This window comes from Eleutherodactylus coqui, chromosome 3 (assembly GCF_035609145.1).
Source record: "Eleutherodactylus coqui strain aEleCoq1 chromosome 3, aEleCoq1.hap1, whole genome shotgun sequence".
Taxonomy (NCBI): Eukaryota; Metazoa; Chordata; class Amphibia; order Anura; family Eleutherodactylidae; genus Eleutherodactylus; species Eleutherodactylus coqui.
In genome coordinates, this window is record NC_089839.1 from 285,446,426 (window position 1) to 285,473,447 (window position 27,022).

Sequence of the window (27,022 nt, forward strand, 5' to 3'; positions counted from 1 at the left end):
TATGCTGTCACAGTTTTTCAAAAATAACCCCATTGTTTCATTTTGGGGGGGAGAGAATAGGAGTTACAATTGCTTACAAATCCTGTCTTATCGGTTTCCTACCTTAATCCCATTACAAGCTTTTTGCCTGCGGCCCTCTCAGCAGGACATATAGATAATGCATACACGATTCCGGCATACTGTACTGGCTTTTAATATCCCGTCCTTTTATTGTTGTTTGTAATAACATAGTCTCTTGTCGATTACATTCTAAATGGCTTCTTCTGTGGTGGTATGAGCGGTCGGTGACACAATACATCTCATTCTTTCATTGCATCTATTTATGTAACACATTTATTGCCAATTTAGAGGTTTACTGCACTCTCCTGTCACACTTGACACAGCACAGAATTAGCACGTATACTTTAACATTTATATGGCCTTTTCTTCAGCAAATGCATTACCTACAGGGATAGAATCGCTGGGCTGTGAGAGCTATTATTGATTAATTATAGTTATAGATATTCAAGCCAACAGAAAAAAAAAAGTTACCGTTCTGTTTTAGGCTGTTGGAATAGTTACAATGCTGTAATAGAAAATAGCAGAACGGCCGCTGCTCTTCTCTGCAGGGTATTTATCCAGCATGGCTTATAGAGATTGTCACCAGCCTTTTGCACCCCTATCTGAGGGCAGCATAAGGTAGTGACAGGCGCGCTGATTACTGTGGGCTGTGTGGATCTGTGCAGTAGTTCTGGAGAAACATGTCTTTTATCAGCAGCAGCAGATGCATAGAGGACTACTAAAAGTAGTCCTGCATATTCATGAGCTGCAGGCTAGCTACACCCATCCCACCCTTCAGCCATTGATTGATTGCTGTCTGCCTATTAGGCTGGGTTCACACACGGCGTATTCCCAGCGGAAATCTTGGGGCTTGGCCGCAGCGAAAAGCGGGAGATTTCCGCCAGGAAAGCGCTGCTTCAAAACTTGCAGCACTTAGCCACAGGTTTTAAAGCGGTCTGGCCGCACGCTTTTTTGTTGCGGCCAGCGCTCCCATAGAGGAGCTGCAGCGGAAAAAAAAAAGAATGGACATGCTGCGGACGGCGAATCCGAGCCGCAGCGCCAGCTTCTGCCAGAGTTGCTTTACCAGTTTCTGCCAGAGAAATCTCGTCCACATGGCTGGCTAATCCCGGATTAGCGGCCACATGCAGATTTGCCGCAGTGAAATTCCAGACGGAAATTCCGCAGCAAATTCACCCTGTGTGAACCCAGCTTTAGGGCTTTTACCCACTAGCGTTTCTTTTAATGCTGCGATATCGCTACTTTTTTTCAATGAGACTTTCCAATGTTAAAATCGCATTGCAGAAAAATCGCAAGTTTGTACTTTTGCGATTTTTGTCCGATGCGATTTTAACATTAGAAAGACCCATTGAAAAAAATGCTGCGATGTCGCAGTGGTAAAAAAAAAAATGCTGGTGGGTAAAAGCCCTTACTTTGCATAGAAAGAGAAAGATGTCATTCATTGGCTGGAAGTTGGAGTGGGTGTGGCTATCCTGCAGCTTATAAATATGGAGGACTAGTTCTGTGTCTGGCTGCTACTAATTAAATGCAAGTTTCTCCAAAACTACTGCACAGATGTACACAGCAGACACATCGCTGCAGTCAGTATAATAGACACTACGTTATGGTCTCAGTAAGGGCTGCAAAAAGATGGTGACCTTGTCTCTTTAAGGCCGGTTGTTTACCGCATATTACGCAGGCTCTGTATGCCCGTGGTAACTCGCAGGCAATCAATTACATTGCCTTCCGCAGTTCCGCTGACCTTAGCATATCGGAAATATAGCAGCGTGTGTGAGTACACGGTTATGTACAGTACAATTTTACAATTTCGCCGCCATACGTTCGCAAGGTTAAGGACCGCTCCACGGCTGTAAAAAAAGCTGTAAATTGCTGCGGGACCCCCACAGCGTTTTACGCTTACGGCCATGTGTGCCCGGCCTAGGGCAGGATTCACACCAGTGTTCTTTTATCCATTAATGGATGTTTTTGTTTTTCTGTTAAAAAAAATGGATGTCTAATAGAGATGAGCGAACGTGCTCGGCCACGCCCCTTTTTCGCCCGAATACCGCGATTTCCGAGTACTTCCGTACTCGGGCGAAAAAATTTGGGGGGCGCCATGGCGGCACGGGGGGTAGCAGTGGGGAGTGGGGGGGAGAGGGAGAGAGGGCTCCCCCCTGTTCCCCGCTGCTACCCCCTGCACCGCCACGCCTCTCCCCACCCCCCGGCGCCCCCCGAATCTTTTCACCCGAGTACTGAAGTACTCGAAAATGGCGGTACTCGGGTGCGTAAGTACTCGAAACGAGTACGTTCGCTCATCTCTAATGTCTAACTACTGCAAACTGAAGCAAACTGATCTGTAAAAGAAGAAGAACTGTTTCCATTTGCATTAATTAGGGCTGTTTCACACTTGCATTTTTGCTTTTCATCTAGCTGTTCCATCATGGAAGCGGCAAAACGGAAAGAAAACGTTTTATTTTTTTTGTTCATAGAAATGTATTGAAACTGAAGGCCTTTCCTTCTCTATTGCTTTTTTTTTTTTTTTTACACTGGAACAAAAACGTAAACTGATGCACTTTTGTTTCCAGTTTTGAAAAACTGCAAAAACGGATCTGTTTTTAACATTGTAGTCAATGGGAGAAAAAAAAACTAGAACGCAATCTGTTTTCAGCCATTTTTATTTTCCGTTTTTTTTTTTTGTATCAGACTTTCTTTCTGGGCATGTGCAGAAGGCCGGAGACAGAGGGGGATGGGGAAGATAAAGAAGCCAAGCTGTACAAAAAATCGATTAGTTTAAAATGCTCTGAAACGGAAATGAATGGAAAGCTTACTTTCCATTTTTGGTGGATCCTTTTGCTGGATCCGTGAAATAAATATAAAAGAATGTTTTCCATTGATTTTTATTTCATTTCCTTTTTGCACAGTTCCGTTTTTTTGTAAAACAAAATGCACCGAAAAACTGCTGGTGTGAACTCTACTCCAACATGGAAGGGGGTTCTTTACAGTAAGAGCTGTGAGACTATGGAACTCTCTGCCTGAGGATGTGGTGATGGAGAACTCACTAAAAGAGTACAAGAGGAGCCTGAACGCCTTTCTTGGGCGTTACATTATTACATGTTATAGTCACTGATTACTTCAGAAGGGTCCATGATCCAGCAATTATTCTGATTGCCAGATTGAAATCAGGAAGGAATTTTTTTCCCCCTAAATGGGAAAAATTGGCTTTTTCCTCATTAGGGTTCTTTTTTTGCCTTCCCCTGGATCAACATTGTGGGGAGGGAGGGGGATAGGCTGAACTGGATGGTCATATGTCAATTTTAACGGCATATGAGCGAGATGGCAGAGCAGTAAAACACCCGTGGGGTGGTAGGACAGATTGAGGGCACATGGCTCTTGAAAATAAATTATATATAATATAAACCCTTTTTAATAAACTGTAATAGAGGAACAGTTTTGTCTGCAGCTGTTCTATAGAGAACTAGTGCAGGCGCATCTGGATGGAGCGTTCTCTACTGTTATGCAGCTAGGTGAAGACAGATTTCTCAGCCCCGTCTTCACTTAGTGGCATAGCAGAAGGGGGGTTTTGTAAAAAAATGTACGGAATAGGATAATAAAAAAAAAATAATAATAATAATTGTATTTGCATCACTGCTTTTCATGACCCATTTTTCTCCAAATTTGTTGTGGGAGGCTTTGTTTATTGTGAAATGAGCTGTAGTTTCCATTTGTACTATTTTGGGGTACCTGAGTGTGTTTGATTGCTTTTTATTGTGTTTTTTGATCAGGCCTCCGGCTGACATGGAGACCCATCGACACCCTGTGATTGCATTGTGGGGTGCTGGTGGATGACAAGGGGAACCCACACCCCCTGCCAGCTGCTTACATGCTACAATCACTATTGATCGTGGCATGTAAAGGGTTAAATGTTCAGGACCAGAGGTTCCTCAGGTCCTGGCCACATTGGAGCAGGAACCCGGCTATCAGTAGACACCGTAGCCCCTGCTCTTTTCTTCAAAAGACTTCCCAGTTGGCTTTAAACTGTATATTAGCTTAAGGCAATTTTGTGAGCACTATAAAAACACATATGGCTGGACACCAATGAGCTAAAGGGGTAATCAAGGATTAGAAAAACATGGCAACTTTTTCCAAAAACACCTGTCAGCAGACTGTATTACTGCACAACTCTATTCACTGAAAGGGGTTATCTGAGTTAATTTTTTAAATATAGTTTTGGGCCCCGTATTCCCAGAACTATACAAAATCAATATACTTACCATGGAATTTGACAGGTGACGTCATTGGGCCACAAGACCCGGTGACATTCCGTAAGCCTGTCTCATATAGAAGCCTCTGGCAGGTTTACAAGACGTCACTGATGACGTCCCTGCTGGACATTCCATTGGCTGCAGTGGTCACATGGGTCAACAACCCACTAAAGTAAATAGAAGACTAGAGCGATGGCAAGAGGAACCAGAGGACTGAGCCAAATAACTGGACCCGGGGCTTCAAAAGGCTAGAATACAGAGTGCTGGACACTAGCAAACTGACTACAGACAGGTATGTTGAGAGTCGGGACAGGGCCAGAATACTAGAAGTATAACCAGTACCCTTAACAAGGAGGAGCTGATTTATATATCATTAGAAAGTAGCTGACTGCACTGTCAATCATCCCAAGCAACCCATCAGCTAAACAGAAGCAACAGAAAGAGTTAACCCTCAACGTCCAAAAAACATGAATACGGCTGCAAACACATCATGTGATCCAAATCTGACGTGGTGACATCACCATGACCGTGCCGGCCTCTCCCCGCCTACATCACGCACTGTCAGCTCTCCCTATACATAAACAGGGACAGGAGCTGTCAGTCTGTTGGTTTTATTCAGTGGTTGATTTTATTTACTGTTTGTTTTATTTTTCCTTTTTATGCATTCATTTTGGAAAATCTCCATCCTGAGATCCTGGTGTAAATGGCCAGGTGGGAAACCATGTAGAAGGAGATTTGAGGTTTGTTTTTAAACCAGTGCAAATGATTAAATGCATGTAGGAAAATCGCTTCAAAATTGCCATCCATTTCAGGGGATTTTACATTCATAACGCCGCTACTGAATGAATAGTCCCCCTATGTGAATAAAAGCTGAACTTTTACCACCGAACAATTTTTAGGCCTACTTAACAACATGAGGCTTCAGCTTATTGCTGCTGGTCAGCGTGCAGCTCTAAATAGTGCTCATTATTTGCATACTGATTGCAATATTGATGGCATCTGGATGTCCTTTGTGTTACAGATGTAGCAGAAATCGGTTTGTCATTTCACTCTTTCTTTTGTGCATCACAACTGATTGAGTCAAGATATTATGGTAGATTTATCTTCGGTCAACTCGTACACTATTCTCATCACCTGCCTCAACAAGACCATGTCCACTAGTGGCCCCAATAGATATGAAGTGAGGGTCCAACCTGCACAGAGAACATAAAGTGACACTAAAGACAGCAAAAATACACTTCCTGTATTGAGATGGGACGGAAGCAAAAAAAAAAAAATATATATATATATATAAATGGGTATCTACATTTACCTCTTTGCATTTGCAGTATATTTCCCAGAAGAGCATACATGGCCACATTTACAAGTTGCTCTCCCTAAGGAGAAACAATACTCTTCCTGACCCACATTGAGGCCTCTCAATCAGCCAAGCCGAAAACCTGCTGCACGCTGATGAGGGGCAAAAACCCCGAAGCAGTCTGTCTGTATACGGTTTATCTTTACCTTCTGGAGAAGACTCTCGCTTTAGCTTATATTCTCAGTCATGTTACAAGGCTTGTTAGAAGGTCTGACATTGACTTGCAGGAATTCTGCCTTCCAATAGGTGGAGCTGTAGATGCATTGTTCCATCTTCCCATTTGCATATTTCTCAGATAAGCATTCATGTCCTTATAAGTCTCCTCACATCTACTCGGTGTTCTCCCTAAGAAAAAACAACTATACCCTTCCTGATTTACATTTACTTATGTAACATCTAATGCACAGATCCAAATTACAGCCATACACCGGGGTCCTAACCACTGAGCCACCATGCTTCCTCTACCTCCTAAGGAACAATCAGTTCTGAAAGTTGATGTGTAAAGATCTGAGTGAATCTGACTAGGGACAAATTGTAATGGCGAGATGGCTGGGTCAGAGCATTTATAAAACAGAAGGTCTTCTGTTCTTTGCATACTGTGGTTAGTACCCAACAAAAGTGGCCAGAGGAAAGACAACCAGTGATCCAATGACAATTTCATGGGCTTCTAAGGTTCATTGATGTGTACGGGAGCGAAGGTTAACATGTCTAGTCCAACCATACAAAAGAGCTACTGTAACACAAATTGCTGATAAAGTATATGTTCACAGTGTGTTTCATAGTCTCAGACTAATCAGAGCGCCCATTCTGACCCATATCCACCACCAAAAGTACCGTATATACCGGCGTATAAGGCGACGGGGCGTATAAGACGACCCCCCAACTGTCACCTTATACGCCGGTATTCAGTGGAGAAAAAAAAAAAAATTTTATTACTCACCTCCCACGGCGTTCTGTCGCGCTCCGGCAGGATGTCGCTCGCTCCGGCAGGCTGTCGCTCGCTCCTCGTCCCCGGCGCAGCATAGCTTTCTGAATGTGGGGCTTGAAATCCCCGCTTCCAGAAAGCTAATACACACGCCGGCAGCCATGACATCATTGAATGGCTGTGATTGGCTAAAGCACACGTGGCTTCAGCCAATCACACTATTCAATGACATCATTGAATGGGTGTGATTGCTAACACGTGCGCCTTCAGCCAATCACAGCCATTCAATGATGTCATTGAATAGTGTGATTGGCTGAAGCCACGTGTGCTTTAGCCAATCACAGCCATTCAATGCTGTCATGGCTGCCGGCGTGTGTATTAGCTTTCTGGAAGCGGGGATTTCAAGCCCCGCATTCAGAAAGCTATGCTGCGCCGGGGACGAGGAGCGAGCGACAGCCTGCCGGAGCGAGCGACATCCTGCCGGAGCGCGACAGGACGCCGTGGGAGGTGAGTAATAAAATTTTTTTTTTTTACACTTTTTTTTTTTTTGTATTACCGGCGCATAAGACGACCCCCGACTGCAGAGCAGATTTTTCGGGGTTCAAAAGTCGTCTTATACGCCGGTATATACGGTACTTACAATGGGCACATGAGCATCAGAACTAGACCATGGAGAATGGGAGAAGGTGGGCTGGTCTAATAAATCATGTTTTCTTTTATAGCATGTTGTGCTTTATTTGTATAGCTAAGAAGGCGGAAAGAGGGAGAAATATTAAAGAAGAATATAATGCAGTCTGTAGAAACTGTAGGGCAAGTGTCAGAAAAGCTGAAGCTAATAATGAATTGAGGGTTGCAACAGAGGCCAAAAGCAATAAAAAAGGATTTGGGGGGTATGCCGAAAGCAAAAGAAAAGTCAAAGATGCTATTGGATGCTTACAAGATGAAAATGGTGAATTGGTTAAGAATGATGTTGAGAAGGCCGAACTTTTAAATTCCTATCTTGTATCTGTTTTCTCTCAAAAAGTAGATGGAACATCAACTGATCTTCCCTGTGCTATTGGGGGAATAAAACAAACGTAGGCTATCTGTAAGCAGAGAGATGGTGAGGGAACACTTAGCTAACTTAAATGAATTCAAGTCTCAAGGTCCAGATGAATTACATCCTAGGATACTAAAGGAAGCAGCGGAGGTAATTGCTGAACCACTTGCCATATTCTTTGAAAATTCCTGGAAAATAGGAGAAGTCCCAGAAGATTGGAAAAGGGAAGATGTTGTCCCTATCTTCAAGAAAGGGAAGAAGGTGAATCTACAAAACTACAGGCTTGTGAGCCTGACATCTATACCGGGAAAGAGCTTATTTAAACAGCATGTATGCAAGTACTTTGATGAAAATGGAGTAATTAACCAGAGCCAGCATGGGTTTGTAACAAAAAAATCATGCCAGACGAATCTAATTTCCTTCTATGACAGAATCACTGACTGGGTTGATCAGGGAAATGCGGTGGATATAGTATATCTTGACTTTAGTAAAGCATTTGACAAAGTATCTCATACCATACTTATTGAAAAAATGACCAAGTATGGGATTGACAAGGCAAATGTTAGGTGGATTCACAACTGGCTGAGTGATCTTACTCAAAGAGTGGTCGTAAATGGCTGCACATCCAAGTGGAAGAATGTATCAAGTGGGGTACCACAAGGCTCTGTCCTAGGCCCAGTGTTGTTCAACATTTTATAAATGATCTGGATAAGGAAATTGATGGGAAACTGATCAAATTTGCTGATGACACAAAGCTAAGAGGGATAGCTAATACTAGCGAAAAGAGAGTATTCAAAAAGATCTGAAAAGCTTGAACAATTGGTGGCGACTAACAGAATGGTATTTAACAAGGAGAAATGCTAAGTCCTACATCTGGGCAAGAAAAATTAAAAAAACACATACAGAATGGGAGGAATTGGGCTAAGCTGCAGCACATGTGAAAAAGACTTGGGTATACTAATAGACCATAGACTGAACATGAGTCAACAATGTGATGCAGCAGCCATAAAGGCAAACACAATTCTGGGATGTATAAAGAGAAGCATAGAGTCTAGATCACGTGAGGTCATTATCCCCTCTACTCTTCCTTAGTCAGACCTCATCTGGAATACTGTGTCCAGTTTTGGGCACCCCACTTAAAAAAAAAAAAAAAAAAACATTAACAAACTGGAGCAAGTTCAGAGAAGAGTTACCAAGATTGTGAGCGGTCTGCAAATCATGTCCTATGAGGAACATTTAAAGGATCTGGGAATGTTTAGCTTGCAAAAAGGAATGCTGAGAGGAGACTTAATAGCTGCCTACAAATATCTGAAGGGCTGTCACAGTGCAGAGGGATCAGCCCTATTCTTATCTGCACAAGGAAAGACTAAAAGCAATGGGATGCAACTGAAAGGGAGGAGACACAGATTAGATATTAGAAAAAAACTTTCTGACAGTGAGGGTGATCAAGGAGTGAAACAGGTTGCCACGGGAAGTGGTGAGTTCTCCTTTAATGGAAGTGTTCAAAAAAAGGCTGGACAGACATCTGTCTGGGATGATTTAGTGAATCCTGCACTGAGCGGGGGGTTGGACCCGATGGCCCTGAAGGTCCCTTCCAACTCTACCAGTCTACGATTCTATGATTAATATCGTGCATGTATTTATTGAGGAGAAGGAAGAAGCAGCAGTTTGGTGGCTCAGTGGTTAGCATTGTTGCCTTGCAGCACTGGGGTCTTAGGTTCAAATCTGCAGGAACAACATCTCCATGGAATTTGTGTGAGTTCCCTCCCACACTCCAAAAACATACTAATAGGTGAATATAGATTGTTTAGCCTCAAGTGATGTAAACTGCTGTATAAATAAAGTGATGATTGTAAAACACAGGGAGAACATATTTACCCCATGCAGATGTTGTTGGATTTGAACCTAGGACCCCCCAGCAAGGTAGCAACGACAACTGCTGAGCCACAGGAGAACACCATTTGGTCAGAATAATTATTATTGGTAGAAGTTCAATTCAAACTAATTCGGACCAAACCAAAATATTCTAAACTGAACTTTTCAGAAGTTTTCTCATCTCCTATTAATACCTAACTAGGTCACTGCAGTGTGAAGGTAGCTGCCTACAGAAATCAGCTTGATGCATGAGCGCACAGCATAGAGGACAACTAATCTGAGGGGGATCCCTGGCGACAGCCCCCTGCAAATCTACTATTGGCAGCTTATCCCAAGGATAAGCCATCAGTAGTCTACAACTGGACAACCCCTTTAAGAAGGACTTTTCCTTACGGTACATCCCAGCTCCGAACACACTTGTTTGTGCTGCTGTTTTCTTTTTTTTTTTGTCGTTTCCCGTGGGTCGGTTACTGTACTATATTATTTTCTCTGAAATATTATACTCTGCCTGCTTACTCTCCGTTGGCTCATAAACTTCATCCTCAGTGGTATTAATTCCAATAATGAATCCTTCCTAGACTACAATTACTGTAAAAATCAGAGCGAGCAGCACGACTGACGAAGCAATATTGTAAACATATTGGCAGGAAATGGAGAGTAAACACAGATTTACAAGGAATATTAATATAATTTAATTCTACATTGCTTGAAGTTTTGATTTAAGCATGTCAAAACTTCAGTATTTATGTGACTAAAAGATGAATATAAAATGGGAATGTATTTGGCACCTTAATAATACGAATACTTATAAGTGACAGCTTGTCATGTAAACTGACATATTCTGCTGGAGTATTCTATTAAAAATCCTTGAGTATTACTATTTAATTTTTGAAGAGCGTCCCCTCTTCACATTCACTACATGCTTTTAACATTTGTATCCGAATATCGGAGACCTAAGAGTAATATATGCAAACCAAAATTGTTATCTTGTGCCATCATTTATTGAAATGACTGACTTGCCGAGTTGTGAAAGACAGGGATATATTTGTACCCATGTCTGAAACAAGTTTAATTCCAACCCAAAACACATTTTGGTTTATTAAAGTGACTCCCCAGTCACTACGGGCTCTCCGGAGGTACAATAAACTCTGTTGGGTGCCTTCACACTTGCCACAAACTTGCGATTTTTCTGCGATGCGTTTCCAACATTAGAAAGTCCTATTGACATTTGTGTTAAAGAAACGATCACAAGTGTGAAGGCACCCTAAATATTACACCTACTCCATTCTCCCAGGTCTCCTGAGTTCCCCTGGATCCAAATTACATAAGTGGGCAAGTGCCGGTAAGTGATATCACTAGCTGTGCCCTCCTATTCTAATTACATACACTGCTCTGATATATCTATTAAGCTCTTCCCAACCACCTCACCAGTTTACTGAGCTGCCGTATATTTACGGTTTCTTTTCTCAGCCATAGATGTCTTCCAGGTTCAAATACATTTCAGCTATGGCTGTAACGAACAGCCTCTGATCTGGGTACTGACAAGAGGACCTGATTGTTTCAGGTCCAGAAAACAGCACTTTGATGAAAAGCTCTTAATTTAACCCACCCTGAGCTGTAGGGACTCCCCAATCAGCAGGTCTCGGCAGCATCGTAGTGATTAGCTTCACAGTTAGTAACATTACTTACTGTGACGGCTGATCGCTCCTGTGCTGCAGGGACCTGACGATCACGAGGTTTCCTGCAGCATGGGATAAGTCTAATTTGAGACACGAATGTAGAAGCTCTGCTTCCCCATTTGGGTGATTGCTGTGGAATCTATATGGTGTCAGTATTGACATTACAGAGATTCCCTCTGTATATCGGGGCTTGCAGGCATGCAGAGAGGGTGTGATTTGCATCCTCTCTGCATGTCTGTGACTGCAGATCACTTACCATACCATTAGATCACTGTTACAACAGGGAACACATAGATAATGTGCTCCCTGCTAACCTGTGCCTCCATAGAATAGAGAAAAAAGGTAAAATGTGTGCAAAAAGTGATTTAGATAATGTAAATAAGCAAATAAAAATAATGGGAAAAAATAAATAAAAAGCCGCCCTCCCCCTAAAAAAGTGTGCAAGTCTCCAATCTCAAGTGCTAAAAATCATTCTGTACATGGATGATTGTCATCCATATACAAAGGTTGTGGATAAAGCTAGAATAGAGGGTTCTTTTCACTATTATGACATCATACATTATACAATGTATGTGATGTTGTAATATAAGGGTGGTCTACAGGATTAATTTTTTGGTTTAAAAAAAAAACTAATTACTTTAAGGCCTTAGTCACACGGGCGTTTTTTCACGCGATTTGCGCATCGCATGACGGATGCGCATGCGCAAATCGCGTGACCGGCGCCGAAAAATCGGCCCAAAAATCGCCCGAAAATCTGCTCCTAGCCGCGTTTCATTAGAAACGGGCCGGAGCTGTCCAGCGCATTGCATTCAATGGAGCCGGCAATACAGCGGCTCCATTGAATGCAAGCGCTGCGGGCGTGCGCGGGGTTAATTGTCGGGAAGGGGTTAAATATATAACCCCTTACCTGCAATGCATCCTTAAATGTGAAAAAATAAAAAAAAAGGATGTTCTCACCTGCTCCCGGTAGCTGGAGATCCCGGCGGTCGGCCTGCAGTGGGTGTGAAGGAGGTGTGACTCAGGCTTGCCCCTGATTGGCTCAGCGCTGAGCCAATCAGAAGCAAGTCTCAGTCACACCCATTCATGAATTCATGAATGGGTGTGACTGAGCTCAGCCTCTGATTGGCTCAGGCTGAGCCAATCAGGGGCAAGCCTGAGTCACACCTCCTTCACACCCACTGCAGGCCGACCGCCGGGATCTCCAGCTGCCGGGAGCAGGTGAGAACATCCTTTTTTTTTATTTTTTCACATTTAAGGATGCATTGCAGGTAAGGGGTTATATATTTAACCCCTTCCCGACAATTAACCCCGCGCACGCCGGCAGCCCATTGCTTTCAATGGAGCGGCTGTATTGCCGCTCCATTGAATTCAATGGGCAAACATCGTTCTTCTCTGCCACAGCTGTTCCAGCTGTGGCAGAGAAGAATGATTTGTCTTCTATATGTTCTCAATGGGGTCGGCGCTGCTGCCGCCGGCCCCGTTGAGCGCATATAGAGAAGAGAACAGTAATCGCAGATCGCAGATAGGTGCGATCTGCGATTTCTGTTCTCTAATTTATCGGACGAGCGCATAAAAAGCGCTCATGTGTCCGATACCATTGCAAAGCAATGGTTTTAAAAAGTCGCCGGACGCATGCGCATGCGCAAATCGCGGCAATAAACGCCCGTGTGACTAAGCCCTAAAACATAGCATGGGAAAATGAGGAAAACTATTTTTTTTCTTTTTCTGACCATTTTTCCAAAAAGAAAAAATATAGAAAAAATGTAATTTATATCCACTACCAATTTTAAAAGGGAAGCCCCATGCATTCCTAAAATAAAGGAACAAAACATTTTGGGCTAGACTAAGATATTAAAAAAAAAAAAATAACCTTTAGAATTCAGCATTCCAAAAGGTAAAAGTGTGCTGTGGACATGAAGGCCCATAACACATCTAGTCATAAAGGGGTTAAAGAGGACTTGTCATGTTCTCCAATTGGTGGGGCTGTATAAGTTTGCACCTGCCGCCCCACTGACTTTGCCAATGGGAATGTGTCAAGTGGGCAGTCCTCACCGCTCACTGTCAATGAGGTACTTCAGACTTGATTGACATTGAGCAGTAGGGACCACCCACTTGACACATTTACAATTCTAGAAGATTAATCTAAGGAGAGCCTATACTGGAGAAAAAGGGTGAGTCTAAGCAAAACAAAGATATTGCTGGAGTCAGTGGGACCGTAGCTGCAGACCTGTACAGCCGACCCTACTCACATGAAGACTTGACATGTCCTCTTTAAAGACATCAGCCGAGTGTAAGACTACCACTTTCCCCCATTATGCCACTGTGATGAAGTAGTGATCCCTCAGTATACAATATTATTTTTTTCTGGGACGGCCATTGTATATTGAAACCATAACTCTATGGAAAACTGATAATTGCTTACGAAGCCGCAAAATGTCAACCAAACGTAATACAGAATGAAGATGAAAAGAAAATGCAGTAGATAACTAATACACATCAAACAAGTCCTCACATATATCAGTCAGAGAGAACTGTTTAAAGTTGTAAATCACTTTCTATGGGGAGGACAGCAGCGTCTTCAGGGTCCAGTACAGAACACACAGGGCGCCAGAAAAATATCATAGAGCCGCCCTCAACTGATGTTCAAAGAAGTATCCCATCCTGGTGCAGGTGAAGGGCAGTACAGAATATGTAGTACCACACCGCACTGTAGTGAGGTGCTACAAGATAGCCAATCACTGCAGGCACTTCAGTAATACATGGTTTTTACCAGTGAAATGCCCAGTTGATTGGATATTGCAGCAAAGTCAACATACTGCAGATCTAGACTATGACATTGTATGTTAAATCTGGCTTCAAGTTACAGTGACCCAGGAAAGACTATTGCATGTTGAAAATATTATATCCTGAGGCCGTTGTAATTTAAGGGACCACTGTAATAATCTGTAATAATCTAAGCACAATCATAGGAAAGAAGTATGTCAGGACTCCATCTACATGTTCAGACCTGAAAGTGACTGTCCATCTCTTTAAAGGAGATTTGAACCCCAGCTCTACAGACTTTCATGTTTGAACCTTCTGGCAGAGGTATACATCAAGATATATGGGCACGCAATGGCATACGATGTGAGAGAGAGAGCAAGAGAGATTATTCTTAATAACTGTTATCTAGTTTCTCCAAGAGATAAAGGGGGTTTCCAGCACTAAACTATAGATGACCCATCCTGAAGATTGGTCCTCAAGAGTTTATTGGTGAAGGTCGCGCCGGTCGTTCAGGTGAATGTTGCTGTCACTTCAGTCCATACCAGGCACAGTGCTGTACATTGTATAGCAGCTGTACTTGGTATTGCAGCTCTGAGTCATTCATTTGAATGGGACAAAGCTGCTCTTAGGTCACGTGAAGATTTAATGTCACTGACCTGAAAAGAGGTCACAGGGCTCGCTGGAGCACTGCAGCCTCTTCCACCAGGTGATCAGCAGAGATCTTAGGTGGCACACCACCACCAATCAACTACCGATGACCCATCCTCAGGATAGGTCATCATTAGTTTAGTCCCGGAAAACCCCTTTAAAGGGATTGTCCCATGAGAAATGTTGTTTATAGTTAAACAGGTATTTCAGGACTCAGATAACTCCCTCTTTTGATGACCGATAGGTCATCAATTGATGATCAGTGGGGAACCCCACTCATATTCCTGCCGGGCAGCTGATTCCTGGTGCCACTGTCACGATAGTCAGCAGAGAATGCAGGAAGCATTGACCATAGGACAGCAGCCCAAGTTAGCATTGCAGGTGCAGCTCCCTTCGAATTCATAGTGACATAGTGAGGATCCGAGCAGAGGATTCCCACCAATCATCAATAGAAAAAGTTAGCTGAGTCCCAGAATAGCCCTTTATATGTGGGCCATAATCATAAACATTTTAATATTAAAAAATGTTTTAGTCCCCAGATATTCCACAACTAATGTTTGAATAGTGCCACCTGTTGTTTATATCCTCAGATATTTGCATACCAATGCTAAAATAGCACAAGATTGGTGTTTGAATCCTCAGACTTTACAAGTTTAATATTAGAATAGCGCCACCTGCTGTTTATATTCTGTGTCCACCTCTGTAATTGCTCCAAAATGGTCACACTTGCTCAGTCTTGCTTGCACCACTGTACATAGCTTCCCTCCTGTCCATATATCACCCATCCTGCGCTTCCCGCTCTGCTAACACATTCAGACTTAACACCCCTCCAATTCGAACCTCACACGCTCACCTCCAGGACTTCTCAAGAGCATCACCGATCCTTTGGAACGCTCTACTCCAAGGCATCCGGACAACCCAAAACGCACGGAACTTCAGACGCGCCTTAAAGATGCACCACTACATAAAAGCACTTTCACCGAATTGGTTTTAAAACGTAACTTTTATAATAAAGTATTGATTAAAACGTTTTGCTGGGCTTCTATAAGTCGAGAAAACATATAAACGATCTATACATTCACATTCACACCACCCTTGCCGATGTCTTCTAGGCAGGGAAATAGAGTAAGTCTTTACTTGAAAGTAGGAAACTAAATACAGATGTAGTCCTATATTTCATATCATTAGGGCCTTGAAGTACAATGCCCTTAATGAAGATACACAGGTAGGGAATAAATACACACCCGGATCTTCACCATGGGACTCAAAGGGCGGGATATTTGTCCTATGAGAGCAATAAAGAGAGACACCGAGCCACAGCTATAAAGATGGAATCTAGCTAGAGCTCATATGTCAATTTCTCTTTGACCCGTAGCCCACAGTTCCTATTGGAAAAGGAGCATCTGCATCGGGTGTAGTGTTGAACATAACTTCAGACAATTTTCAAAGACATCAGACTGATAGAGATCTGCAAATATGTCAAGGGTGAACCCTGTTTCACAGGGAAATCTCCAAAGTTATGGGCCATCCAGGTCAAAATCCCAGATAATCTTTAATCCCACTAGTATTTTAATATCAGTTAATTCTGAATAGAACAGGTTCTTTTTAGTTGTATCAGTTAATTCTGAATAGATTAGGTTCTTTTTGGTTCAACGCGTTTCTGTTGGTTGTTCAACTTCATCAGGAACCAAATTTATGCCAATACACAATCACCAGATGGAATGATGTGGCTGTATATTGCATACACACAAAAAAGCCAATACACAGGCACCAGGTGGAAAAAAGGTGGCGAACATATGGTATGTTGCGAACGGGGAAAAAGGCAATACCCTGATAAATCATAAAGTATTGCTAATTGTCTGAATCTGAATACTAGTTTAGAGTAGGTCCATATATATATACTACGAAGAGGAACGCCTATAATATTAGTAGCATCCCTATGATCAGATCAAAATCTCTAATCTAGACGCTATAATGGTCTTGGTGTAATGCCCGAGGCGACTATCTAGAGCTACTCTGATGATACCAGTATTAGGAGCAGAGGTTAATCAGCATAGATCACAGACCAAAATAAAAACAAATACATGAAAAAGAAAAAAGAGCCTAGCAGAGTCTCCAGCCTTGATGGTAGGCTGGAGATCAGTAATCAGTCACACGAACTGGCTGCTCTTTTCTAGCACACACTAGTACCACCCAACTTAGGGGTTCCTCAGGGAGCACCAATCAGGACCTTGCATAGTCAAAGACCCTCCTCCATCCTCCTGAATGTACTAGACAACCGCCGCTAGAAAATAGATTGGTCCTGATCACCAGGTGGTGTGAATGTGAATGCATATAATCGTTTACATGTTTTCTCGACTTGTGGAAGCCTAGTAATAAGTTTTAATCAACACTTTATTATTAAAACTTAAGTTTTAGAATCAATTCGGTGAAATTGTTTAAAATTATACGTTGAGTCCTTCCGCCTCTGAAGTTTTTTTTTTCTTCATAGAAGCATACCATATCATTCCTGATCTATTCCCTCACCTCCACAAGATGCCCCCTACCCCTCCCTATAGCTTTCCACTTTTGCCTATCATATACACTTTTTTCCCAATACCTCCTCACTACCCCCACCCTATTTGTGTCTTAAAACTGTATATCTTTGTTTCCAAATAATTGAACACCACATGTAACTCTCGTAATCTCTGTAATTTTCGTATTGTTTGTGTTCCCCATGTGGCTCGAAAGCATTGTGGAGTAAATTGGCGCTATACAAATAAAGATTATCATTATTATTTTTGTTGGGCAGGCGACACCGGTACCAGGGCACAACATGGTCACCAATCTTACTAAAATATGTATTTTTAATATAACCATGAACCCAGAGGATGAAATAGCAAAGATTTTATCACTTGCAATTTGGCAGTTACTACGGAAACATCAGACAACCTAACTGGCCTTAACTAAAAGTAGGAATAGCTTTAATGCTAAAATGATGATGATCTAATAATCTTTCATCAATCACAAAAATCCGTAACACACTTTAATCATAGGGCAGGTGATATTCCCACTGAACGTATGAACCTAGTAGGAAATGGCTAAAATAACAGAAAAGGGAAATATAAACAGACAAAAAAAAAATCACAGAAAGCGGCCATATACCTACTAATACCAGAGGGCAGGTATAAACACCACATACCAAACATGCAGACAGCCAAACTGCTATATGAGGAGCCACCGCACAGGTGCAGGTATAATGATAAGCAACCGCTCACACACCTTCCTTATATTGAGGGGGGGGGGGGGCTGCTTAGTACTATTTTGGGGGAAAAAAACGCAGATATAGGGTGTCAGGCTACATGGTACGTGTAGTGCACCATGCCAGTGCCAGTGGACTGCCCTGCACCCCATAGGTAAACCACACCGGCACTGGCACCCTGGGCTTCCCCAGCGTTCAAAGCCATATTGCATGTTACTGATAAATACCGATAAATACGAGACATTGGTTAATATTTTGGTCAAAATACGTGAGCTCATGTTTTAGCTGTTTGGCTGTCTGCATGTTGAGGGTCGTGGTGTTTTTACCTGCCCTCTTGTATCTGTATATAAGTAAGTATGTGGCCGCTTTCCGTGATTTTTTTTCTTATTTCAGTAAGAATGGTAGCTTACAACATACAATCCAAATATCATTTAAAGGGGTTGTCCCGCGGTAAAAGCTAAATTTTTTTTTTTGCCCAGTCGCCCTAGCGAGCAAAGGGCATAAAATATACATTAAAACCTTTTTCAAACGTGCTGCACACTAACCTAGAGCAGCTTTTCTTCAGTTGGAGAATTTTCATTTTAAAGATGGCGCCCCGGGTCTTCTCCCACGGTGCACCGCGGGTCTTCTCCCATGGTGCGCCGCGAGTGTTCTTCTGCTACGTGCGCTCACTTACCCCCTCTCTCACTTACCTGGTGACTGCTCCGGGTAAGGCACCTGGGTCTGGTGGTCTGGTCGTCCGGACGCCTGCTCCCGATCCTGCTGCTTTCTCTTCTCCACGGCCAGTAGATGAATGGGCACTCGGCGTGCTCACGCGACGTAACAGGTCGTCTGCGCATACGCAGACGACCTGAACCGCGGGAGCACACTACAGAGGCTCGTCCACGAGGAAGAAGACTCCTTCTGCGCAGGTGCGACTGTTGAAGCTGCCAGAAGAGGATCGTTGGTCGGCGTCTGGACAACGGAGTCGTCAACACAGGGGGGGGGGGGCACCCGTGGAGGTAAGTAAATAACTTCTGTATGGCACATATTTCATGCACAATGTATATTAAAAAGCGCATGGATATGGCCATACAGAAGTGCATAGATTAACTTCCATTCGCGGGACAACCCCTTTAAGTATTGAACAATGGCTTGTGCATAACTGGTAGATGTGTATTCCTGCAATAACAGTCTAGAAGTTCCTGGCTCATCTCTGGTCACACATCTGTAATTTTTGTGTTTTCTTAAGCATGTATATTGTGACTGGCAGGCATGCCTAGTCCCTGAAGTCCGGTTGTGTGCACACAGGTGGGTTTTTACTTAGGGCCGCCCTCTACTTACAGTTCTACAGGCATACTTGGTACCACAGAGGGGAAGAGAAGTCTCTTGAAGTCCTTAGGAGATGATTAATGGGGAGCTTGCAGGAACATGTGTGTGTTTCTCTCTCTCTATCATGCTCAGCTGTGGTCCTGTTAGCAACGGCCCTTGTGAGTCTGTAGTACTGCTTCCTTTGGTCTATCTCTCTCAGCAAAGGTTCCTGACACCACAGTTGTACAGGCAGCATCACTCAGCACTCTCAGTCATTGGCTGCCACTGTTCACCTCTGTCTATCCATCTGTTCAGCTGTGCTGTGTTTCCTCCCCTGGCTATGTCACAACTTCTCTCTGCCACCTCTCACAGGCCTCAGACCCCAAAAGGTCCTCTTCCTCGCTTACTGCAGGAACTTCACTTTGGACCACATGACAAAGCCAGCCAATAACTGTTTTTCTTTTATAAAGGAGAAGTGAGCAGTAATATAACATTGCTACCACTGGAGATCTATTGACTAGAATAGGTTCTGTCTGGTGTCCGTCATGCTGCGCATCATTTTAATGGAAAAATGGTTCTGCATTCTGTGCTGTTTGTTATTTTTCTGTTATTTGTGACGGAAACCTTCATGGAGGCTTCTAACGGAAGACTGAACTAAGACTCGGTTGTCCTCCAGTTTCTCCAAAGCAGATATACTGTATTTTCCAGGGTATAAGATGACTTTTAAACCCAGAAAATCTTGTGCAAAGTCAGGGGTCGTCTTATATGCCGGGAATAAGCTGTAGAAAAAAAATCAATACTCGCCTCCTGCGGCGTTCTGCGGCACTGCTGCAGGCTGTCGCTCCCTCCTCCATGCCGACAGAGCATTGCTTTCTGGATGCGGGGCTTGAATGCCCCGCCTTCAGAAAGCTAATGCTCTTATTGACTAACTCAGCTCAGTGTCAGCCAATGAAAGCCGGCGCTGGGTTAACCAATCACAGCCATTCAATGGCATAATTGAATGGCTGTGATTGGCTAACGCAGCGCTAGCTTTCAGTGGCTGACCCCGCGCTGAGTTAGCCAATCAAAGCATTAGCCTATTGGAGGTGGGGCAGTCAAGCCCCGCATCCAGAAAACAATGCTCTGTCGGCGTGGAGGAGGGAGCGACAGCCTGCAGCAGCGCCGCGGGAGCTGAGTATTGATTTTTTTTTTCTACAGCGTATTCCCGACGTACAAGACGAAAGTTGGGGGTCATCTTATACGCCGGAAAATACGATAGTTAAGGAATGTGTTCTTTTGTACAGCAGAGAGGGGTACAATGGGACTGTAAGGAGGCAAACGGATTGCACATTATGTCTGTACTACAAATGTAGCAAAGTTGAACTTGACTAATAACTTTCTGTAACTAGCTATGTTAACTCAAGCCATTGAAAAGCTATTGAAGGGGTACATGAAATTTAGCCCAAAAAGTTATCTTTACGCATTAAGGGCGCCCACCCACTGGCGTTTTTTTTTCCTGCGAAATTCACAACATTTTTTTCTCTGCAGGGGTCTATGGGACTTGTAATGTTAAAATCGCGATCGCGCAAAATCGCGATTTCGCGGTAAATTGCGATTTTGCGCGATCGCGATTTTAACATTACAAGTCCCATAGACCCCTGCAGAAAAAAAAATGCTGCGAATTTCGCAGGGAAAAAAAACGCCAGTGGGTGGGCGCCCTAAGACCTCAGTCACTAGAGGGGTTTTTTCGTGCACAAATGGGCGCACAGAAAGAAAGCTTCTAAAAGAAATAATGGGTTCCTATAGAAGTGCTCACATGAGAGAATGTGAGAGAATGGTGCGCACAAAACAAAGATAGGACATGCTGCAGGTCACATGTAGCTCCGTGTTGTGCACCAAAGATAGGACCTGTCCTATCTTTGGTCTAAGCTGCGCAGGAGTTTTCATTGACTCTTATGGGAGCACGAGTCTATAAAAACTTCTGCGCAGGAAAAGAAGATTCCCCACTGCTTACAGCAGGACATTTAAAATGTCCTGCCCAGAGGCACATTTTAGATGTTCCGCTGTAAAATCCTGTTAGTCCCCGCAGGGATGAGGGGACTTGCCGAGGGTTCCCTTAATCCTCAGGAATTTACAACGGGCCGTTTAAAATGTGCTTCTGGGCAGCACATTTTAAATGTCCTGCTGTAAGCAGCGGGGGAATTCCACCAGCCCCGCTGCTGGGCAATTCCCCAGCAGCAGGCGGCAGTAGGGGACTTCCTCCACCTCTCTCCCTAAGAGATTTCACTATGGCGGGGAGAGAGGGGGGGGGGCAGGGTTACAGGGCTCTCCCTGAGGGCTTCCCTATGAGCCTGGGAAATGAGGACAGGGTTAGAAGGATCTAGCAACACCCCTCTAGCCCGCTCCCTCCTCCCACGCTCTCGGGGAAAGCCCTGTTACCCCGCCTATTTGTGTGCAAAAAAACGCTCTTCTGACTGAGGCTTAAAAGTCAAGTTAAACTTTGCTACAACTGTGTGATGCTTCTAGGGCAGGCTACCCAATGGTATATGATGAAAGATGACACAATATTTCTGTTGGATTGATATGGCATTTAACAGAAAAAAAAAATCCTCCGTAGGCTTTTGTATGACTTCAGGAGCCAAGAGGGGTACAGGACGACCCCCTAGAGGTCTATAGCTGTATGCATGGGGCCTTACTTTGAAAGCAAAATTTTTCTGATTTTGTTTCTCTTTGAGGTCCAAAAACAAGAGAAGAAAATAAGCGGCGTTGGCGGTCCGACTTTTACTGTGCGGTGCAGCATTGTGGTCGTTTGCTTCTGTCAGATGAGTTTTTTATCAGATTTCCAGTCATAATTCTAACAGACAGTTTTGCTGATGGGATTTTTTTTAATAAATGTTGATAAATATCGTTCTTCCTTTTCACATATTAAAGCGAGAACAGTTTGACAAACAGTGTTTTGCTGTAATAAAGCTAATATTACTTTTTCAATTTTACGATGGATATACAATAGTAAAAAGACCTAAATATTGATTTATTCATATGACTGTGATGTTTGTTTATTGCAGGTAATGGAATTGGAAATGAAGCGGCCATGTCCCGCAATGTGAGCAAACTCATCGTTTCACCTCCTGGCTTTAACGGACATCCAAAAAAGGGGCACTTAATTTTTGATGCCTGTTTTGAAAGTGGTAAGTATGAAATAAGCTTTACCCTTCTCAACCCTCATTATGGGGTGGTACAGATGTAGCAAAGTTTAACTTGACTGTGCTCACTTTCTACAACAAGTTATCTTATCTTAACACTTTCAAAGGCTAAAAGGGAAAATAAACTGCCACAGAATATTGACTTAACACATTAATTGGTAAGTTAAACTTTGTTTCATTCTGTTCATGTTCGCTTGCGTTCATAATTGAAGCTATAACACAGTGCCTGATCTGCTGTAGGATCCATCCAAAATCTGCCCATTAATAGTCTTGAGTGAACCGAACCTGTAGAATTCTGTTTTTTGGTCAAAATTTGCAAAAAGTTTTGTTTAGCACAAACCTGAACCAAGATCTTAGAGGTCCATTTAGATGGGATGAATGTCGATCAAACGATGCCCGACACTGGTCCCTGTGTGTCCTCGCTCCCGTGTTCCTTCACAGGAGCTAGTATAGCTGGCTCTCTCACAAAGTGGCCAGCAGGGGGGGGCGGGGAGGCTGCAGGAGATTTCTGAACAGCTGCTTTTTACAGCGATCAGCTGATTGGCCATCGTTTATGCAGCATAAATGATGGACGATGAGGTGAACGATCATTGTTCAGTGTAAATAGCAGCCGTTCAGCACTGAACAGCCACTATGTTAAGTAAATAAAGAGGGGCAGGGGAGCATGAGGAGAGAAATCTCCTCCAGCCGCCTCACTGTGAACCAGCAAAACTCGCTCCTGTGCAGCAGCACGAGAGCGAGCATGTGCGGGGACTAGTATCGGACGTAGTTTGCCCAACATTCGTCCCGTCTAAATGGACCTTAGCAAAGGTTGGCTCAATACACATTCTGAACACTGGTGCACTGTCTAAGAGTCATAAAAGCCCTGTATAATACTCTCAGAGTGTTACACAGGGCTTTTATGGCTCTAAGACCATTATACACCAGTTTTAGGGGTTTAACTGAACTTCTGGTTTAGTTCAAACTAATTGAGACTCAAACAGATGTCTTCTTGCCAAAGTTTGGCAAACCAGCCAAACCAAACTTTTCAAAAATTTGCTCAACTTATAATACTCAACTTGTAATAGTGTCTTTGAGGGTTCAGATGAGGTTCTCATTGTTTTGTTGGCAAGAATAGCGCTGCATGCTGGATAGAACAGCACACAAAGGCTCTTAGCGAAACATCGAACTGCAGTGTGTACATAATTTAGCTTAAGAAATAGCACTATTTATCCATAGCGGTCAATCAGAAATCAGCTTTCATTTCCTGAACTGCTTTGGAAAAATTAAAACTGTTCAAAACTTGGGCACTTTGGGCAAAACACAGCTAGATTTCCTACCAGACAGATCCTGGGCCCCAATACAAAATCTGTAAAAGGCCTCCCTCCCTTACTTACCATTTGTCCTTTATAATACAGGTGCCTTTTTATGTGGCAGAGGGACATTTAGACCACCTTAGGTGCCAAGACTGGGGTCCGACTACTATCTTTGCAACCCCCATGGCTGATTGACATAAAAGCAGCTAACATGTGTGGCATCACCCTCACCCTGATCCTTTTACATTTATGGTCTGTAGATGTATTCGCGTGTCCTAGGAAGGGTCTCTCACAGGCTGCATGGATGGCTGCATTTTGTTAAACTCATGGCCAACCACATTAATTGGGGTTTTTACTTATTAAAGCGGTTTTCCAGGCTTACACTGTTGGCAACGTATCCTCAGGATAGCCCATCAGTAAGAGATTAGCGGTGATATGACACTCTCCGGCGAACATCTAATTGACGGGGTAGTGGACCTCCACCGATATGGATAGATAAGTCCTCAATAATATAATCTAAACCTAGAAAACCCCTTTAATATTCAGTTTGGCCCAACACTATTTAACCATGTGTCTTGATCTACATAAAGTAGGGGATCCAGGTTTATACATGCACCTAAGGTTCTTCTCTTATCCCCTTCAGCCACATATGATGGATACAGGCTCCCTGGGTATTTGGAAGGCAGTTCATTAAAAAGGATGTGACATGAAATCCTCCCCTATAATATTTTATAGAGGTACCCATATATGTGCTCCTATAAGATATTAATTTTGCTCGTTGGTCCATGACAAGCTCAATTGCCGCATGCTTATTTCCGGGTGACAGTGCCGGTCTGTAATGGCTTTATTGGCATATTTGAACTTTTCTGGTGCAGTATCTAATATATAAATCACTAGTAAATGATGTGACAGGTTCTTCTTCTTGGAAGGATAAGAGGCTGGTGTATTTCACTCTTGGAGCCGTTCTCTCCTAATACACTTCCTACATTAACATTCCAAGTCTCTGTCTACTTGTCAAACAGATGGATTTGTTCTGTTACAGCATTTCAGAATGAGGTGTCTGGCTCTTGTGTTCTTATTTAAACAGATTATCTGGTAATTAGATAGATAGGCTGTAAATTGCAGATTTTTTCACGTGCGAGTTGATTTAAACAGGCGTTTGTAAAACTATTGTTAATATGCTCAATTCTCTGTGAATAAACTTTTTCGCTATTCAGAGAAACTCCGAATTCCCAAACTCATCGGAATCAATATTGCAAAGACAGATGACAGAAGTATGGAAATTATTTGAGCATTTGCCCTTCTGCTGATTTTCTTACATTTCGGTCATTGTGGTTTTCTTAGACGCCATATGCCTATTCCTTCCTCATTTACTGTAAAATGACATATGAGGGCCATATTAAAGGGGCTGTCCAAGTTGTAAAAGGCCATCCTAAAGGGTAATACGTGGTGTAAAATAACAAAAGAGCTGATACCGCTCCCTGCTCGTCCTGGCAGCTCCAGGTCTCCACTTAGTCGCTTACAGGCTGCAGTCAGCCTGTGACATCCCATAAGACTGCTGCTGCAACCAATGACAGCACTCCGTGATAATCGCTGAGTGTTATTGGCTGCAGCAGCTTGTTTGTAAATGGTTCAGGCTGACTGCAGCTTTTAAAGATGACGTCAGCAGGGAAAGAGAAGCCGCCGGTGAGGAATGAGCAGGGGGAGGTTATTATCAGACCCTTTCCTTTAGGATGGCCTTTCATAACATGGACAACCCCTTTAACTTTCAGCTTTTTGACAAGGCTATACAGATGCAGTCGGGGGGCAATGGTATGTGTGTGTATAACTTTAGGTATCAAACTCAATGTGGCATGTAAAGTCCCAATGGTTCCTTACTGCAGAACTGTAGGCATTCTGTGTGCCACTGTATAGTACCACCATATGGCACTTTGTTACAGTGGTTATTCTTCGAGTGAACTACGTATAGAGGAATATCTTCTTGATCTGGCATTTGGTGGAATAAAAAGCATAGGTCGAATTCTAAGCAGAGATTTGTGGTGTTCATTGGGCATATGTCATACTTATTCATAGGCCGCCATTTCCTACAATATCCAATAGAGTATCCTTTTGGCTTTCATCGCACCGGTATACATCAGTGTACCTCTTTGTTTGCATTATAGAATAATGTAGTGTATGTAATATATAATTTTTTTAACATGGAAGCCTATGGATGACATACACCAATGTAGGCCTTTACAATGGGACATGTGGGCTACATGTGTCGGAGAGATACATTGGGAAACCCTGCTACCATATACCTTGGTGTACACTTTAAACACGGTGGGACTGCACTTGTTATGTCACAACCGCCAACTAGCATCGCCTCCGTCCACTATGACCTTCTCTCCATGACCTTAGCAGGCTTCTGGCTCCGGCCTCCTACTGGTCCCCTTCTGCTGCCTAAAGGACAGGCCCACCCACTCACAGTCTAAAAGGACGATCATGCATATTTATCTCCTCCCAATCATGGAGCTCCTCTGGTTTATATCAGGCACCGTCCACCTCTGAGGAAGAGTTCTAATCCTTTGGTCTTTCTGGTCCAACTGAAGGTGTTATTCATTTGTGCTGACTTCCAGGTTTCTGACTCTGACCATTCCTGACCTTGTTGCATTTTCTGCTCCTGACCACAGCTCATTATATTGACTAATCTCTTTCCTGCCCCAACTCCTGACTTGTTTCTACCATGCTGAGCCTACTTTGTATGCGCTGACCTCTGGCTTGTCTCTCATATTGAGGTTAAGTCACCTGCCTCGACTTGGCACTTTCTGACTCTGCCTTTGTTCTCACGCTCTGGTACCATGCCGTGGTCTGTTGTAGCATCAGGTGCCACATAACTGGCACCTCTTCCAGTATAATGACCTGAGGACCCTGAAGTGAAGCCCAGATCCCAACTGGTAGGGTGAAGACCGGGCTTACTCAGGTGTCACCTCTGGTTTTGGCCCGAAGTCACACCATATCCGTTCTTCCCTACATCACCCTAACAGAAAGACTGTCTCTGTTGCCCAAAGCAACTACTCACAGTAGCAGATGAACCTCTTTCATTAGGACGTCTTCATTAGAGATGAGCGAGCGTACTCGGAAAAGCACTACTCGCTCGAGTAATTTGCTTTATCCGAGTATCGCTGTGCTCGTCCCTGAAGATTCGGGTGCCGGCACGGAGCGGGGAGCTGCAGGGGAGAGCAGGTAGGAATGGAGGGGAGATCTTTCTTTCCCTCTCTCCCGCCCGCTCTCCCCTGCTCCCCGCTGCGACTCACCTGTCAGCCGCAGCGGCACCCGAATCTTCAGGGACGAGCACAGCGATACTCGGATAAAGCAAATTACTTGAGCGAGTAGTGCTTTTCCGAGTACGCTCGCTCATCTCTAGTCTTCACTAATCAGTGTCTTCGAC

The 27,022-nt window shown here is 43.5% G+C and overlaps 1 protein-coding gene across 1 annotated transcript in view; it reads left to right on the forward strand.

Moving 5' to 3' along the window:
- AGBL4 (AGBL carboxypeptidase 4) overlaps nucleotides 1–27,022 on the forward strand; it is a 1,858,614-nt gene that overhangs the window by 126,035 nt on the left and 1,705,557 nt on the right. The window contains exon 2 of the mRNA XM_066594768.1: nucleotides 22,160–22,282. Coding sequence (XP_066450865.1) covers nucleotides 22,160–22,282 — 123 coding nt within the window. The remainder of the gene's footprint in view (nucleotides 1–22,159; nucleotides 22,283–27,022) is intronic.